The sequence below is a fragment of the Quercus robur genome, chromosome 6 (assembly GCF_932294415.1).
Source record: "Quercus robur chromosome 6, dhQueRobu3.1, whole genome shotgun sequence".
In the NCBI taxonomy this organism is placed as follows: domain Eukaryota; kingdom Viridiplantae; phylum Streptophyta; class Magnoliopsida; order Fagales; family Fagaceae; genus Quercus; species Quercus robur.
In genome coordinates, this window is record NC_065539.1 from 15,559,424 (window position 1) to 15,578,761 (window position 19,338).

The following is a 19,338-nucleotide window of genomic DNA, read 5'->3' on the forward strand; positions in this document are numbered from 1 at the left end:
TCTCATTAGAGCTGTCATGAAGCCCTAGACAGACATGCATATATTACCACGATGAAGTGCGCTTCCCCCTTCAGATAATCCTGTCCGCTAGTTAAGGGTATGCAGGAAAAGAACAAGGCAACCGTCACTAAAAATGCACATTGGACATATTTACTCTCACAATTTCAGCTATTACAAGTTACCAAACTAGTCAAAGGTGAGAATACCCCCCCACCCCCCAATAGCATGAAGACTTAAAATTGCTCTCACAAACAGTTCATCATAAAGCAAAGCAGACAACCCAAAAAAAGCCACAAATGCTAATGGATACCATCTTACAAACGCTAAAACACCACCCCATGCCAAAACAAATACTGGCAACAATCACCAGACCTACTGAAACCTAATGAAATCTACACACATAAAGGCAATTAAGGATGCACAAAACATTTACAAATTTCTCATAAGAACACAGTGAGCAGTCATTTACATGTTTAGCCCACTTAAAAACACGTCACCAGCCAAAAACTACTTCAAAAGGAGTGAAGCCAGTGTGTCCATTGCAGTAGGTAAACTGTAGGTGCATCCAACCAAAAGCTAGAAATCTTTTACTTCTGTTTTGACCTTGTCCACTATTGAATTTTTTCAATTAACCTTCTCATTATGATTTGGCAGCACCATTCTCTTCAACTTTTTGTTTACTCTATTTAGGTATATCTCGTCACTGAGTCTGCAAATCAAGACAAGCATTTAGAAAAGAATAGAAGGCAGCAGTATAAACGGATAATTACTCAACCATGCAATAATCATATCGAATGTGGGCTTTATGTCCCTGTAAATTGGGACCCCAGTGTTGAAGCCCTTCAAAAGTCCACACAACTCTTACCAGTTGCAGAAGCCATCAGTCAAGGAAAGCACATCATGTAGCAGTAAAAAGCAAAATACCATAACCAGGAAAAAGCAAACAAATTGCAAATAAAGGAGAATAAATTGAAAATGACAAGAGAAAGCAAAATACTATAACCAGCTAGCCATGGAACAAAAAGCCTTTTAGATTGGGAAACAATATTGTCCATCAAGAAGAACAAATACTTGCAGTACCACATGAAAAAGAAAATAATGAACATGAAACAGAAACGATTAAAAGTGAACAAATACCATAATGCAATCTTATATACCCACATGAAAAAACATCAAGACATACAAGATTTGAGCGAACAGCAGTCAGCAGTCACCTGATAATGCTCACTAACTTCTCCGTCGTTGTGTACTAGAAGCTTTTCTGGTTCCTTGGTGCCACAGGATAAGGCATCATTCTGTACAGGTGAAGAATTTGCACGACCATTTAGTCCTTTACCAAGAAGAATATTCTGCTGCAATTCAGCTACAGGATTTAACAAGCAGTCTAATTTGTCTTCATTTGTGAAGTTGTCAGTGTCAGTTTTCTCATGAGTCACTTCTGAGATCTGTATGATTTTATCTATAACTAATACACTAGCCTCTTCAGCACCTTCTTGAAGTTTAGAGGATGAAAACAATACATGCTGATCCTCTGCAACATTTTTTTGGGTGGAAATTACACTGAAACCAAATAAATAAACATTTACCAGGAAAAAAAAAATTAATTATGTCTCTAAGAACCACTAGTGCATTTCAAAAATCAGAAATTAAACAACTCAAAATGCGATAAACTATATCAAATGGGGGAAAACTTAACGCTTTACCTCTCAGTAATAGCGCATTGAGTTGCAGTGGCATCCTCTTGTTGCCTCCTTTTCTTTCTGTTCTGCCTTTGCTCTGACTGTAAATTAACACTGTCATTGGATATATAGTGTTTTACTCTTCTTTTCCTTCCTGCCTGAAGCTGTTGCTCAGAAATTGAAGGGGCACACTTTTCACTGGCATATTCTTTAATTTCAGACACATTATCATGTGTTGCTTTTGCCATGTCACCTACATGGGGCACTTCAACAATCTCTTTTGGTTCACAAATAGCATATTTCTCCTGCTGTCTCTCTCTGAAAATTCTACTTGACTTCTCCTCTCCCAAGTCCTTTTGCCCATTGCTTGCATTATCAGGGTCAGATAACAAAGACCTTTCTTCATACTTCATTGGAGTCTTATCGGGAGAATGTTTGAATATTAATTCTGCGCATCGTTTAATCCAGGAAAATCGAGCAGAGCTATGAGGAGAAGCACTATCCAGATTATGCATAGATGGAGAATTGAGCCTATTGCTAACATCAGTAATATCTACCACTTTCTGTGAATCCTCCGCATTTGGTATAAATCTTTTCTGCTTCAAAATTCTTTTTGCAGAAACTTTCCGCTGGCCTAGTTCAGAATCGAATTTCTGCATCTCAGCAATACTATCTGAGGCAAATTTTAAATCCTGCAGCTTCTTAAGGTCTTCAATCTGGGCAAGTATCTCTTCTCTATCTGCATGCAATAGCTCCCTTTGTTTTTTTAATTTCTCTCTTTGGACCTTCAGATCCTCAATGCAATTATTTAGCTCTGCCCACTCCCTGTTTCGTTGCTCACGTTCCAAATTTATCTCCAATCTCTCAGCATTGAGCCTTTTCATTTCTAAAGCAACCTGTTCCAACTCTTTATCAGTTTTTTCCTTAAGAGAGCTTATATACTGAAGTTCATTTTTCTTTTCATGCTCAAAGGCTTTCTCTCTCTCAGTCAAATCACTCTCTAATTCTTCACGTCTTTTTGCAAAACAGTTCTCCAACTCTCTCTTTTGCATCTCGATCTCCAGTAAGAAATCTGCACGTTCTTGCTGCATCTTGCTGAACCACTCAGTACGATCATGTACCATCTTATTCATAAAGTCTTCCCGTTCATGGCTAAGTGCCTCAACATCTTGTTTATACTGCTCTCGCATTGCTTCCTTTTCCAGTTTAAGGCTGTCACGCTCTTCCTTAATAAACTTGGAAAAGGCCACTCTCTCTTGAGCTACCTGTTCTGCTTCATTCCGTAACTCCTCTCTTTTTTCATCAATTAACTCCCATTCAGCTTCAAACTTGGCCTTCTCTACTTTCAACTTTTCTGAATCAGCAATAACCTCCAATTTTTGAGCCCTAACCGTATCTATTTCTTCTTTAAGATTCATCTCTAGAACTGATAACTCACTTGTTTCAGTTTTCATGGCCTCTAGCTTCTCCTTTGCTTGATCAACCAGCTTCTTTTTGTCATCCAATGAAACCAATGAATTCTGAAGCTCTACTTTCATTTTGCTGATCTCTTCTTTCTCTTCTTGCAATTGTGCTTTATTCAACTCGTACTCTTTTTCAGTAGCCCTTAGGCGTTTTTCTTTCTCATCAATTAAATTCAATGTCTCTGCCACTTCTTTCTCCCTATCTGCTAATGTCCTAGACTGAACCTCCAAGTCATGCTCCCTTTCCGAAATTAGGTTTTCCCGTTGCCTAAGATCCATCTCCTCCAACTCCCAAGCCCGTCTCTTAGTCTCAATTTCATCTTCAACTGATTTTCGCCTCCTCTCCAGGTCAGCATCAAATTCGGACTTTGTTGTTCTCAAAGCAGTTTCATGATTGGCAATAACTTTCTGGATTTGATCCTGCATTTTCCATCCAAAAGATGAAATAAGAAAAACCAACAAGATAATTATGAAGAATAAAGTTTCCCAATAGTAAAATATTAGTAGCAGTTGGCTGAAAGGATCCAAGTAACCAGCCATTCTCAGAATGGTGATAAACCTAAGGCCTAGCTGAAACCATCTTCCACTCCATAATTTAATTAGAAAAAAAATGCTACTAAGAAAAAACAACTCACAGATTCCTTGCTTGCAAGTTTTTCCTGTAGAACAAGTAGGTCTTGCCGTTCCTTATTCAGCATAGCTTCCCTTTTAATGACATCCTGCAAAACTCACAAGAGAAACTACATGAATAAAGTTTCTTGCAAACAAAGTAAAAATCTTATATACAATTAAAGAAAAAGGGAATCAAAGAAATTAACCTCCTCCCTTTTTGACAGGGAAGCCTTGGCCAGATCCACACTCAATCTCTCATCATTTAGATCTCTAAGTTTCTTTTCAATAGTCACCTTTGAATCCTCTATCTCCTTTTCAACTCGATTTAGTTCTTGAGATCTACTAAAAATGAATTCCTCCCTCTGATTCAGCAAAGCTTGGGCTTCAAGTAACCTTTCATGTTCAAGCTGCAAAGCTTTCTGCCTTTCACTTAAAGATTGCCTCTCAAGAATAATATCTTTCTCTTTTTCATCGCAACTAAAACATAAGAAAACAACGGCATTACAAAACTACCCAACCAGGTTTCTTGCCTGAAAATTTATACGTTATAGGAGCAGCTTCTGAAATGATCACTGGGCGACCATGGTGTTAACAGAATAATGGAATTCAGCACAACTCATAATTTTTATTGCAAGAAGGCATGTTCACAAGTTTTGGTCTGTTTCACCATCAAGACAACAAGTCCAAAAGAAGAGCAATCTCATGACCTTGCATGTAGCTCTCCCTTGAACTACATTATGAAAGGCTTGGAACTAAGGCACAAGCCAAATCTTCACATTAAAATAATGTCGAGTTACTAGAGAATTGTGGTCTAGTTTTGATGCAGGGCCTTCTTGGCACATCTCATAGGTTATTTTAGTTATTATTGAGTCTTAGCATTAAGTTTTTTTAGGTTAGAAAGTTGCTGGTTTATTTATTTATTTATTTTTAAATAGTAGTTTGGTAATTTTTACATTTTCTGGAATGGGCTGCCCTAGAGGCCCATGAGTCTTATTTTATGTTTAGAGTCCTTTTCTAGGGATAGGTTATTTAGAGTTTTAGTCCTAGAAAAGGATCTAACAATAGACTATATAAAGGTTTTATTGTAGTCAATAATAGTCATAGTGAGATTAATTCTAATAAAATTCCAACAGCTCAATTTAAGGATTGAGAGTGTGAATGCCTTCTCCTACCTAAGTGTGATTGCTTAGGAAATCCTAGATGTGATTGCCTAGCATTTTATCTATCTTATTTCTTGTTCTATTCCCTGTTTTAACACCAAACAACCATCAACATATTCAAGATTCAATTTTTCCTTAACTTAAACCCTTAAACATCAATCCTTATTCAAGAACCGTTCAACAAATCTGATTAAGTGCTGAATTCCTAAAGATCCTACATCAAAATTGGGAGCTCATTCAAGCTTCCATCCTATGTCAGTTGTTTGGTCTATGACTGAGGGAAGGAAGGGTGAAAAAGGAATTTAAAAACTTAATTCTCCTCTTTCTGATTCAGTATTGTTGTTGTTGTTTTCTCTACTCTTGAACAAGCGAAGTCTAAGGACCTTGGGTTGACCTAGGAGGTATTAGATCAGTTCAAAAGATACCATTTACTCAAAATGCTTCATTGAGAACTCTTAGGGAAACATAGATCAAGACAGTCAAAGGAGAGGTAACATTTTATATATATATATATATATATATATATATAAAAGTATAGAAAGAAATGCAACACAAAGACTTCCTAGGTGTCGCCCATCCTAGTCAAAGGAGAGGTAACATGAAACTTGAGTAGATTATCTTAGACATATTAATGAGCTTAGCCATGAAGTTCAAAAAGAAAAAAACCATCATGCAGTCTGCTTTCCAATCTTTTAAAGTTTGCACTGCATGTAGCATAATACCAAATAAATAAATATAAATAAAAAGGAGCCAAGGGATCTCATGAGAAAAGGTGCTCTTTGAGCCTTTTTTTATTATGCACATATTCCTAATTAAAATTAACCAATCCAACTTGAACACAGGAAGCTAACGGAAGTGGGTTTCAACAAGATATGTTATAAATGAGTAAGGCACATACTCAGACTTGAACGATATGAGACGCCTCCTGAGTTCATCTTCACGTGCTTCAACTTCCTGCATCTTTCTTTCTGCAGCACGGTGATACCGAGTAGCTTCTGCTTGTAAAGATTCTGCTGAATGCAGCTTTGCTTCAGCCTCAGTAAATTTCTTCTGAGCATCCTCTACCATAATGTGTCCTTCAGCCAATTTACTCTCAGCTGAAACCTTTATTTCAGCAGATTCTGTACGCATCTCATGCAAGGCCTTCTCAAGCTACAGAAATCCATCAAACAAACCCCGAGAAAAGATAAATTTACAATGATAGGGTCATATGGGAAAGGCACACTTTCTTTAATTTAAGGATGACCATAATTGATAAGCTTACACTTGCTATACACTCGTCCTTGACTCCTATAGCCTTCTTCAGCCTCTCTTCTCGTTTTCTTGCCTCAGCTAAGGCAGATAGGTGCATCGCTTGATCACGCTTATGCATTATTTCAGTCGTTTCTTCAGAAGCTTTGATCTGCTCATAATTGGAAGTTAATTCCTTTCTTTCCAAAAGGAGAAGCCCCATGTGGTGTTGGTGGTCAAAGATCTACATAAAAGAGAATTATAAATGGGTATTGCGAGGATTCACCACATGGGAGAGATATATTAAAGCCTATGTACACTGGCAACATTTAGTGCCAGGCAAGGGATCTAAATTCAGCTTCCCCAAATCCAAAAATACAACACAATTATAAAATATATGTGAATAATCTATGTAAAATACCACCATCTTTATCGTCACTCTTATGAAATCAATGAGATGTAATCAAAAGATACTCTTATTCTTGCAAAAGTAACTCTAAAAAATCAAAATGAAAATACAAAACACTTGAGATTCTCTGTCAGACAAACAGACAATGTGAATAAATTCCCACTCTAGCACACATAAATTAATTTCCACTGACAATTACGGTCAACAAGAACTATTAAATTAAGTCCTACATAAGAGTTATGACAATGTTAATATCATTGATAATTACTTTCCTTATCCTCGTAATTATTAAAGACGAAAACCTTACACTTAATTACACCATTCCTTTTATTATGAATGATTAAATCATATAATTAAAAAAGTTATTTACATATCAAGATTTAAAAAAAAAAAAAAAAAATCAACTCAACTAGTCCAAATAGTATGCATTCTAAAAGTACAAAGCAACCAATTAGAATTTCAAAATTTCTACACATTCATACATCATCTTATTAATTAATCAAGAAATTCCAACCAAGCCTATATCAAACAAAAATTACATATATTCTGAAAAAACAAGAAGCACAAAAAGTAAAAAATTTAGTTGTAAAGAATTGGGGAAAAATAGGAAACCTCAGCTTCGAGCTTTGCAATATAGGCTATGAGGGCAGCCTTGTCTCTGCGTTTGATGGATTCTTCATCGAAACCAGCCTCCTTGAGGCGCTTCCAGATGTCTTCGTCAGTGAGAGGGGTTTTCAAAACCCTAGAACCAGGCGTTATCGACAAAGCCTTAGTAGTAGTAGTAATACTTGTAAAACTCGGAGTAGTCGGAGTAGCGATCGCGAGTCGTTCCGATTGAGGACTCGCCATCTCCGCCAGCTTCTCAAACCCTAATAAGATTCTCTCTCTTTTTCTTTGTTTTCGGTGCTTGGCTGTTGTTGATCTGATCTGATATTTTTCTTGCTTTTTGAGGCACTTTTGTTTCTCACCAATCAATTCAACATTTGATTCTGTGAACGCAGTTCGTGTGTGAGTCACTACGGAGTATGCTTTTTTTTTTTTGCTTTTTCAACTTTTGTTGTTGCGATGAAAGCGCATTTTTTATACAAATAAAAGTGTAAGAGTGAAGGAGTGTAAAGACTAAAGAGTAGCAGTGTGTAGGGACTAGGGACTGACAAAATTAAACTAGAATTTGGCTGATGAGTTGGGACTTTTTTTTTCTTTTTTTTTTAACAAGCGGAAATTGGCCAACGACGTCGTTCCATTGGAGTTTGGTAGAAATGGAATTTTGCGCCTTTTAATTTTAAACTTTTATTTTTATTTTTAAAAATAAAGAGTACCCAGTCTTGTCATGGAAGCTTCTAGGGTGAGAGTCAACCTTCCACGTCAGCTTACCAAAGTTACGTTTGGCAAGCGGGAATAAATAAAAATAAAATCCTAGTGATTTATTGAGCTTATTTTGATTAGTTTCCCACCCAAAAAAAAAAAAAACAAAAAAAATCTTCCAATTTTTTTACATTACTTTAGATTTTTAACAAATAAAAAAATTTATAAAATGTTCAAAGGTGTTAGAATTGATTGATGTTGTTGGGTTCTAAGTTGTTTAATTAGTAAAGTTGAGTTCCAATTAGTCTTTTGTTGCTGAATAAAAAATTATCATAGACTAAGTGTCATAATTTTATCAAATTTATCAAAAAACAAAAAAGATTGATATTGATAAATTGGTTGGTTGAAAATTCATTTTAGGAAAATATATGGTAGGCCAGAATGTAGCCAATTATCTAAAAATAAATAAAATGCACCCCAAAATTTTTTTTTCCTCTTATAATTCATGTATCCCAATTATGGGTTCCTTTAAATGGAATATATTTTTTAAGTTTTGGACACCTAAATAATGGTTGCTATTAATATTTTCAACCTTTTGTATCATACTTTAAATGGAATTTCCATATTTAGTTATGATTTTGAAATAATTCATTAGGTTACTATTATATATTTTCCATAAATTGACTTTTGAAAAAATTTGTACTTAAAATAATCCTAGTTATGCTAGGAGACTTGAAACTCACAGGATACTTCGTGGTATTTCCAACGGATACATTCAAGATTCAAATTCTTACATCTCCAAATATTGATGTATAAAAAAAAAAAAAAAAAAAGAAGACTAATTTTCAAATTATAGCAACTACCCGCCTAATTCTATGTCCTTATCTTCAAATCTTAGAGTAAAAGGAAATAATTAACATTTACTTTTAAGAAAAATCCAAAATTAATGCTCCTTCAATTTTGGATTAAAATAGAACAATCCCACACTCTCTTTAAAAAAAAAAAAAAATCTCATTTTGTTTTTATTTGAAATTAAATATATATTACTATTGAGAAATGATCAAATTTGTCCTTTTGTTACCATCATGTTGTTGGGTGCAATGAGGGAAAGGAAGGAAAATGAATGAAATGAAAAGAATTATTTTGTAATATTTATTCTATTTCATTGTTTGAGAGTTTTAATAGAAAAATAGAAATATCATTCTTTATTTGGGAGTTTAAGTAGAGGAATGAAATGGATATGAAAGAATACTCATTTCTCCATTTTCTCTCAAAACCTAAAATTTTCATTTCCCCCAAAATTGGGAAGAATCAAAGGGAACAAAATTAGGCTTAATGAAATTTTCACTAAAACTCTCAAAATACCCTAATTCATTTAGCCATTTATTTTAAAATAAGTATATAATAGTAATGTTGTTATAAAATGATTTTGTTCTATTCCTTCTAATAATACTTACAAACAAGGTTTCTAACATTCCATTCACTTATATTAAAAAATCCTAACATTCATAAAAAAAAATCCTAACAATATTTTTTTAATTTCATTCCATTAATTTCCTTTATTTTCTTTTCTATTACTTAAATACATTTCATTCTATTCCATTTATTTTCACTCATTTATAATTTATTCGTATCATTCAATTTCATTTCCTTATGAACTCCCAAACAAAATATAAGTATCTATAGTCTATATGGTAAGTGGTTACACTTTGTTTGTCAGAGTTTGTACTGTCTACATTTTTATTAAAAATTTATATTGTTTGTTTGAGAAGACGTCCCTTTTATTAAAAACTAGTAAGTAACCCATGTAATGCATGGTGATTGTTCAAATTTTTTTTTCTATTTTTTAAATTTTGTCTAAATATAAAATTTGATAATTGTGGTAGTTATTGATAAGTGTTTATTATTATTGTGTATTTATATTGAATTATCTATTCTACCAGTTAAGGAAAAATATGATGTGAGAAAATTATAATGCTCAGTTGTAAAGTTATTTTATTTTGCTAAAAAATAATAATAAAAAAAACAATTTTTTTGGTAAAGCTAAAGAGCACGACAACATTCAATTCTCGAAGTCCCAAACATTTAAATTTGGGTTCCAAATAAGAAAATAACCAAAATGTCATACAAAACACATAGTTATAGTCATTTGTGTTTTCTTTTTCTTCTTTTTTTAACAGGGTTTTTTTTTTTTTTTATATTTTATTTTACAAGAGATTTGTTTATGTTTTGTTAAGAAAAATGGATCTTATGTTTTTGTTTTGGAGGGCCACCAAACACATGCATATATGGGATAGATGGCCACTTCAATTTTTGGGTTTGAAGGAACTAATTTTCATTTGGAGGTAGGCCCAAGTATGAATTTTTAGCCAAAATTTTCAAACAATAAATATATTAAAATACACCATTTATAATTTTTTTCAAAAGGGTCATGGTCCCACTTGATTACTTGATAATTCCGTCCCTCATAAGTCATAAGAAAGACATTTTAATTTGCAGGACACATCCTCTCGTTAGATTGATTATTTTATATAAATAATTGCATGCAACACTAGGATCAACCTCTATGTAAAAGTTTGGGATGTTGCATTCAACAGTTACACATAAAGGAAAATTTTTGCTTTAATACCAAAAAAAAGGTTAAAAAGTGTGCTAAAATATGTTTGTACCTTAAAAAAAAATTGAAAATGTGAGAAAATGCGAAAAAAAAAAAGAAATTATAAAAAACTATACAAAAAAGCTAAAAAACTAAAAGTTAAAAACTGAGCTTATAAGCTCATGCCAAACACACTCATAATAGATAATACCACCTCCTCTCGTTGGCTTTCCTAAACGGCTAAACCACACCCTTGCCCAATGAACTCACGTAAAGTTGCAAACCTAATTCCAATGACATCATACCAAGCTCACAGCTTTAAGCATTCACAGAGAAATAAGAGCTGGTTCCACCCATTGCATTCAAATAAATTTGGATTATGGAGTCTGTAATTAATGTCTGGGACTCAATAAATGATTACAAAAACAGGTTAAATTGTCATATGCCTTTCTATACCAACAATGAATTTAAACAACAAATATACATCACATTATCAATTAACATTTTAGCTGTTATTCATCAAACAAATAGTAGAAGCATCAGTATGCTTCATAATTGGCTCTTTTCAATATGGTCTTTCTCCAACATAATTCCCTGGAGGATAGTAGTTACACGTGGTGAACATTCCTCCATTAGAGCAATGGGAACTAGCACAACCAAGATTTTTAGAATTCTTCCATACTATTTGGGTATAATGCAAGCAGTCCTTGCCCTTCAAGCAAGAATTGGTGTTGTAATCGTAATAGTCCTTCTCATCAACCCAATATCTAACTGCGGCCTCAGCGTCCATGAACCCCTCACCATAGCCCCAGTAGATGTTTTCACCGTAAGGCCCTTCTGAGTGAATCAGCTGGCAATCATATCTCTGATTTGCGTATTTCCTAGCGTATGCTTCTAGGCTTGAGTTCCACTGCAAGGGACCAACCCCAGCCGCTCTACGTGCGGTGTTATGGAGGTCAAGGAAGACTTGAGTGCTGTTTTGGGCATGGCAAATAAGAGCCAGGCCAAGACCCAGAACACAAAGCAAAACTTTCTTAGACATGGTATCCTATATTTTTGTCTGTACGTTGCAAACCAGGCTACTCATTCTCTTTCAAGCACAAATATATGTAGATATGAATGTTGGTAACTCTAGCCTAGCATCTGTAATAACTTACAACTACTAAAAGTAGAAAAAAGAACTTAGCTGTAGCTAGTATATGTGCTTTTATTAGTAAGTTAATTTGTGTTTAATACATACATTCTCTACAGTTTCAGCTGCATTTTCTCTAAATAAATATCAGACAATTGTTTTTTTTTTTTAATTGTCTTAATTAATTAGGAGAAAAGAAACTAAGTAAATGTGCTTCATTGATTGGTTTGTTTTTAGAGAGGTTCATGCTCAATACACATATTCTTAACAGTTTTGGTTACAATTTGTGGTTGGAAGCCACCTGAATTTTCTCTAAATATATATCAGACAATTGTTTTTTTTTTTAATTGTCTTAATTAATTAGGAGAAAAGAAACTAAGTAATGTGCTTCATTGATTGGTTTGTTTTTAGAGAGGTTCATGCTCAATACACATATTCTTAACAGTTTTGGTTACAATTTGTGGTTGGAAGCCACCTGAAACTGGCTAGGTAAAATGGAACATTGATGCAGTGGTGTGCTGAAATGAGGAGGGTGCTGTCATTCATGAGGTAAAGGAAAAACCCGTTGTATATATGTGCAAATACACATTATCCAAAATAATTTTTCAAGTTTGAAATTGTTTTTCTAATTGTTTTATTTGGACGGTGTGTGCAGTAGTAAACATTGCCCATTAAGTAAAGGAAAATGATTGATGCAAATACCTTGTTACAAACAAATTTGTACACACCCAAAAATTGCACTAAAATCATAACTTTGAAGTCTCTATTTTAAACTTGAAAATAATGACTTTAATTTACGTTTTCAATGCAATTCTTATATGTGCAAATGTGTAATAAACATTACTCTTAGATATAGTACTTTAAATGCAATATACATTGTTTCTAAAAAAATGCAATTTACATAATATATTAGATTTTTCAATTAAATTCAAATACATAATTGCAATGATTTAATTCAAATAAATTAAGGGTAGAGGGTTTAATTTATACTTATAATGAGTAACTAACTGTGATACTCCAAAATTTGACACAACTTTGGTTTGCAGGAAATAGGAATGAGGAATCCTTGTTGTGCTGTTGGACATGATGCATTAGGTTTATGCATCCCGAATGAAGGTACATGCACAATGAGAGAAGCAAATCTATTATGGGATATGATCATCATCTGACTGATGCAGGAAATAGGATTATTGCAGAGAAATGTTTTAAGGGTTCCTACTTGTGCAAACCAAGGAGCATCCACAAGGCTATTAGGATGTATTTAATACTTCAAGAAATAAAGTTTCAAGTTTAAGTGTTAAAGCCATGCAAGTCTGTCCAAGATTCAAGTGTGAAAAGTGCGATCCATTAAAACTCGACAGCTAGCATCTATCAATACTTGAAGAGCTGTTCCAGCCCGTGGCTCGACAGCTGCTCGACAGACAGGTATCTATCGAGATTTATGAAACTCAGAATTTCTTGTCTGTTTTTCATCTAGTCCGTGATTGTATGTTTAGGCTTTCTTTTCTCACAACCCTAAACATATAAAATGATTGTTTTAAGGGCCGTCAAAGGTGATATAAGTTGCACAAGTGTGGAGCAAAGTTTGTTCGAGTAAAGTTTGTTCGAGTAAAGTTTGTGACCGGAGACAGAGTTTGCCCTAGTTCATCTTTTTTGTGAAGAAGTTACTGTGTTTGTGCACCGTAGGGTTTTGTAACTAAGGAGCTTCTCGATCTTCATCGTGTGATGAACTGAAGAACTTTGCAGTCAACAACCTTCTCTAGTTGGTGATTGAAGTTGCGTACTAGGATTCGCGCAATTAGTTAGTCACGTATTGGGAGCCGTGCATTGAAAATAAGGAATTGTTACTACAGAACAAGTCTAATTGGGTATTGGGGTAAAGGTTCAATTGTAGGTTGGTATAAGGTACTGAAATTTTTTTACATGTAATCGCTTATTGTGATAATAGTGGATTCTCAAGAGTGGTGACTTTAAAATCACCCGGTGGGGTTTTTGCCATGTAGGTTTTCTCCATTCGTAAATAAATTACTGTGTTAATTTAATTTCCGCTGTACACTTAGTTTAATTGGTGATTAGTTTAATTGTATATTAATTTGATTAATTAATAAACTTGCTAATTAATCAATTAATTTATCAAAAGGGGTCAATACGTTTTTGGTTTATCAAGTGGTATCAGAGCAGACACACTCTGATTAGGGTTAATCTTTGCTGTGTGATCTATTGATCCCTGTTTGTCATGGATAGAGGACAATCTCTCATTATACCTTATTTATTTGATGGCACTAAATATGCATACTGGAAAGTACGCATGAGAGCTTTCTTGCAGTTTCTAGATGAGAAAGTGTGGCAAGCTATGGAGATAGGCTGGACCAAGCCAAAAGAAGTGCCAGTTGATTGGGATGATGCCAAGATCAAGACGGCAAACTTCTAAAGCAGGGCATTGAATGCTTTGTTCAGTGCAGTCACTAATGAGGAATTCAAGAAGATATCCTCCACTGAAACTATAAAGGAAGCATGGACCATCCTCTAGACAACCTATGAAGGAACTAAGGTTGTCAAGGATTCGAAATTTTAGAGGCTCACTACAAGCTTCGAAGATATCAAGATGGAGGAGGATGAGTTGTTCGATGAGTTCTATGCCAAACTCAAGAATATAGTGAACTCAGCTTTCAATCTTAGGGAAACCATTCATAAACCCAAGATTGTGAGAAAGGTGCTCAGATCTCTACTCGAGAGATTCCATGCCAAGATCACCGTGATCGAGGAATCAAAGGATATCGACAAGATTCCTTTAACAGAGCTGGTTGGTAATCTGCAGACCTATGAGTTAGGTTTAACAAGAATTGGCAAGTCGAGTTAGGGCAAGAGCATGGCATTGAAGGCCAAGAGTAGTGATACTGATGAGTCTTCAGACGATGAAGATTCTAAGATGAAGTCCTATATTACAAGACAATTTAAGAAGTTCATGAAGAATGATGTTAGGGATGGCGGTTAGCATATTGTTCCCTCAGGACCAAAGTGCTTCAGGTGTCAAGGCTTTGGTCACATGAAACAAGAGTGCCCCACATATCTCAAGACCATTGGGAAGAGCAAGACATTTGCTGCTACATTGAGTGACACTGAGCCTGAGGATGATTCCGACAATGAGGATGACAAAATCCTAAATGCCTTCACTACCACTGTCAATACTACTGAAGGGATTGTTGAAGATGCGGATGAAAAAGAGGAATTGGTGAAGTCCAAATTTGAGAAGATGGATGAATAAGATGACATTCACACAACCTATGCAAAGTTATACAATGTTTCAAAAAAGTATGAGAAGATGTATAGATTGACCACCAAGAAGCTTAGTGATGTAGAGCTGGAACGAGAAGAGCTTTCCACAAAGTTTGATGAAGTCAATTAGATTATTGGAGCACTGAGATTTGAGAATAATTTCTTAGCCAAGAAGACCAAGAAACTTGAAGTGGAGCTATTTCAAGTCAGAGCTCAATTGGAGAGGATTTCAAGTGCAAAACTTGATGAGATGCTTAGTCTTCAGAAATTTGCTTCTGATCGAATAGGTTTAGGGTATGATTTCTCTTCTCCTAGTATTGCTTCTATTAATACTACTGTTTTTGTTCCTCCTACTAATAATATTGAAACTGATAACAATGTTGTTAAAAATGACTTAGCTAGTGAGAACATAGATAAGAGTAAATCTATTTTAGGAGCACCCCTTAAGCAAGAAAAGAAAGAAGTTAAAAACCCTAGGGTTAAGAAGGCTAACTCTCAAAAGTCTAAATAGAAGAAGTAGCATCTCTATCATCATTGTGGAGCAGCCGGTCATACTCGACCTAATTGCTATAAGTGGTTAGCCACTCAACAGAGTAACGACATGATTGCATCGGGAAACCAGAATTAGTTTCCATCCTTTTTTGCTCCTCTTGGAGATCTTCTCAAAACCCTCATGTTCCTTTCGAACTTGAATGGTTTCAATTCTTTCCCCTCACCACCGGATCAAGGGTTCGCCAAACGAAAAGGTTCTTCCAAGGTGTGGAAGGAAAAGGGCTCCAAGTGATTCTGTCACTTTTTCTCTCTCCTCTTCTTTTTTTTGTTTGCATTACTTATGTGTTTTGCTTTATTATTTTGAGTTGGTCTAGTTTTATGCATTGCTTTGTTTAATTTGTTTTTGTTTGTTTTCTTTTCAGTTTTGGTTTATTTTGTTTTTCATATAAAAAAAATAAATAAAAATTGAAAAATACAAAAACAGTGTGTATGTGTACATTGATACTTGTGTACTTTGAATGGCCATCGAAACAAAGTTTTTTAAACTTTGTATCTTTTGTAGTTTAGATGAGCATTTTTATACACAACTAAGATGGTGAGCTTTGTGGCTCGTGTTTGTGCTGAGTAAAGTTAAGTGATCTCTAATACTTAACACTCGTATCACTCTTTTTGACAGGAAGGACTAGAAAATCCTAAGAGAAATACATTAATAACCATCTCACCACTGTTGCCCGCCAATCATGAAATGACGTATGTATGCTTCGGCATAGCAAAAATGCAATATCAAAAGCTTAACATCATTGGGTATTTCTTTTTTATCTCTTATATGCTCATGCATGATTTGCTTAAAAGAAAAATATGCAAAGAAAAATAAAAAAGCAAAAAGAATAAAATGCTTTAAATATGATTACAAGCGTGTATTCTAGGAGATGTAGAAGTTATAAGATATCCCTCGAAGGTGATAGTTACCATCAAACAGTTATGATTGTGTGTGAGTTAAAGTGATTTTCTCATATCTAAAATCATCATAACATGTAGACACTTATGTAATTTTGCAATGTTTTTCACACATAACACACAATATTCTTTATTACTCTTGATACATGTGCAGATACAATGTGATTTGGCCATCACAAGGTTTACATGTGTTAATGTATGCTCACTAAATTGTCTTGACTTGTTTTTGAAATATAAAATTTGTTAGACTTATTTAGTGTGTGTGTGTGTGTTTTGGGATCAAAATGCTTAACATTTTTTTTGTTGAGAGACGTTTTTGAGAGGTCAAAATGTTGTTTGGATTCTTGGTTGTGTTGTATATTTGATTGCATTCATATCTATGTTTCTCTTCTTGAAAAACTGTTTTAAAGACCTCGACAACTCTTGATACCTGGCTTATCTATTGAGCTCTTTAGTTTTTTTTTTTTTTTTTTTTTTTTTTTTTTTTTTTTTTTTTTTTTTTTTCACAATCTTGACACCTTTCGATAGCTAGGTGGATCGATCGAGAAAGTTTCTATCCCCTCGATAGCTCCTCGACAGCTACCTCAATCCATTGAGCTTGTTTTGCTGTGGACACCTCTAGACACCTGCTCGATAGCTGGATCTGTCGAAGCCTTTTAATGCTCGACACCTCTCGACACCTGCTATCTGTTGAGAATTATTGAACACCTATATATAGGGTCAGCGCGATTCGATATTCATTTTCCCCGATCTCTTTTGATCTATCCTTGTCCTTTCACCTCCCAAACCTCTTCCTCAAGGTGTTTTCGGCCTAGATCAAGTTATTTTTCACCTGATAAGCATCTGAATCCCTCATATTCATGCATTTCATGATTTTTAACCTAAGTTTTTGGGATTTTTGAAAATTTTGGGGTTTTTGAAAATCAAAGAGGTTTTTGCAAAATTTTTGGGATGGGTTTTGAAGATTTGATCTTAAAAACTTCATACATTGCATCTCATGAGCATTATAATTATATTTTCATGCATTTAGATGTGTGTTATATATGTTATTTGATTGTGTGCTAGTAGGATTGGATTGGGCTGAGCCCATGATGCAATTTTCCTTTGCATGTCACATGTTCATGCATTCCCATGCATACGTCCTTTCTTTTCAATATATTTTTATATATTTGAACTGTTTTGGGACTTTTCTGAGTGTTTCTTTCTCCCCCCCTCTCTCTCTAGTTTACGTTAGTGTGTCATGGCACCAAAACGTAAGTCTACTCCGTCCCGGAACCCTCTTCGTTCCGGGGCATCTTTTTATTCTTTTGATCCCACCCTCTCTTTTGTTCGGTTTTGTGATAAGCAAGCCCAAAAGGACTTTTCGGAGAACTTTTCTAGACGAGGTGTTCATTCGGAATGCCAAGTCATTTTGTCGGACTTCTCCGACATTGACCTACCCACTATCATTCACAGTCGAGGTTGGGAGTCACTGTGTGACATCTTGGTCACCTGTCCATCCGTGCTGATCCAGGAGTTTTACTCCAACATACATGGATATGATTATTTAGTACCTCTTTTTGTTACTTGCGTTCGAGGTACGCCCATAGTTGTCACACCGGATATTGTATCCGATGTGCTCCATGTTTCGAGGGTAGAGCATCCTGACTACCCCAATTGTGAGCGTCTAAGGATTGTGTCCAAAGACGAGCTTATTTCTGCTTTCTGTGAGCGCCCTTCTGATTGGGGTAAGCGTCAGTTCACTTACTGTTTGGCCTTTGCTAAAGGCCCTCGGTTTTTGAACATAGTTATGACTTTTGTTCTTCATCCCCTTTCTCATTATAACTCAATTACCGAGTCTCGTGCTCGATTTTTGCTTTCTTTGTTAGAGCATCTCACTATAAATTTTCCCTCTCATTTTATTTTTTCTATCATAGATGCCTCTAGGGATTTGGCGTCCTGTGATAAGCTCATCTTCCCTTCGGCTATCACGAGGATCTTAAGCAATTTTTAAGTTCCCTTTCCCGTTTTCGACCACTTTCATGTTATGTGTGCCATTGATGCCGCTATCGTTAAACAAAGCGAGGCGCAGTTTCGTTCAAGGCGGTTTGGTACGACAGCTCCTCCCACTCCTTCTGCTCCATCCACCTTCGCTCCCTCTACTTCAGCGGGAGGTGTGACTTTGGATGCAATCATGGCATAGCTTCAGCGCATGGATGCTTGCCTTGATACACTCTCTACTGAGTTGTATCAGGTGAACATCCGTGTTGGACGTATTGCTAGACAGCAGGCTCGCCTTAGTGGCTTTGTGGAGTCTCCTTCTCCTCCTCTTGAGGCATCTAAGATATTCGAGGACGACTCCGACTCCGACGACGATGATGATAATGAGGATGGAGATGCTAGCTCTTCTGGCACTGATGAGATGTCTACTTGACACTCTTACCCTTTGTCATTCGTGACAAAAAGGGGGAGTAGTTTTGGTTATGAGAGTAGTCATAGTTAGGGGGGAAAGTTAGTATAGGAGATTTTTGTTAGGGGGAGAGTGCACATTAAGTGATGTAGTGAGGACTTGATGTATCTTTTTTCTTTCTATTTGAGATACATTATTCTTGTACATGGGTCTTGTGACCATTATTGACATACATTGTTCTTATATTCCTTATATAGTGATGTATGTTTTTCTTTTCACCTATCTCTCCATGTGTTATTTCTTTTCTTTCTTTATACACATGTTTCTTATATTATGTATGCAATTTATTATTTCTGTTTCACACTAAGATTCTGTGATGAGTTTTGTTTAAAGTGTTTCAGAAATACAGGTTGTCAAAGTCTTTCTTGCCATAGACTATCTTCTTGCAAAGTTTTTCAAGAGTTTGTATTAGGATAGATTTTATTGTATTCAACAAGTGAATATGAGTTGAGTGATTTATGACTTCTCTCATATCTCATTTGTTAGTTGTGGTTTTGTCACGGATTGCCAAAGGGGGAGATTGTTAGGACATATGTGATTCACTTGTTAGGACCATATGTCACTATTTTATGTAATTG

At 35.2% G+C, this 19,338-nt stretch overlaps 2 protein-coding genes across 3 annotated transcripts; both read right to left on the reverse strand.

The window, feature by feature from the left end:
* Nucleotides 1-124: 124 nt before the first annotated feature.
* Nucleotides 125-7,666, reverse strand: LOC126732966 (protein CROWDED NUCLEI 4). 2 transcript variants are annotated; one of them, XM_050436056.1, is made up of 8 exons: nucleotides 7,166-7,666; nucleotides 6,179-6,388; nucleotides 5,813-6,066; nucleotides 3,961-4,231; nucleotides 3,778-3,861; nucleotides 1,704-3,562; nucleotides 1,184-1,560; nucleotides 125-709 (listed from the first exon to the last, which is right to left on the reverse strand). In XM_050436056.1, the coding sequence occupies exons 1-8, from the start codon at nucleotides 7,400-7,402 to the stop codon at nucleotides 687-689; spliced, it is 3,315 nt and encodes a 1,104-aa protein (XP_050292013.1). In that variant the 5' UTR covers nucleotides 7,403-7,666; the 3' UTR covers nucleotides 125-686. The 2 variants fall into 2 exon arrangements, with proteins under 2 accessions (XP_050292013.1, XP_050292014.1); XM_050436057.1 differs by having other exon boundaries at nucleotides 1,215-1,560; nucleotides 7,166-7,664.
* A 3,353-nt stretch (nucleotides 7,667-11,019) lies between these two features.
* LOC126689899 (pathogenesis-related protein 1A-like) lies at nucleotides 11,020-11,496 on the reverse strand. The gene has a single exon (XM_050385063.1). The coding sequence runs from the start codon at nucleotides 11,494-11,496 to the stop codon at nucleotides 11,020-11,022; it is 477 nt and encodes a 158-aa protein (XP_050241020.1).
* Nucleotides 11,497-19,338: the final 7,842 nt, after the last annotated feature.

Bases quoted from the DNA above. Each gene is read 5' to 3' on its own strand.
- LOC126689899 (XM_050385063.1), bottom strand. From the start codon at position 11,496: ATGTCTAAGAAAGTTTTGCTTTGTGTTCTGGGTCTTGGCCTGGCTCTT.
- LOC126732966 (XM_050436056.1), bottom strand. From the start codon at position 7,402: ATGGCGAGTCCTCAATCGGAACGACTCGCGATCGCTACTCCGACTACT. The intron at 3,862-3,960 runs GTTAATTTCTTT...TGAGTTTTGCAG, and splicing joins CCCTGTCAAAAAGGGAGGAG to GATGTCATTAAAAGGGAAGC. The intron at 710-1,183 runs GTATGTCTTGAT...CTTGATTTGCAG, and splicing joins CTGCTGTTCGCTCAAATCTT to ACTCAGTGACGAGATATACC.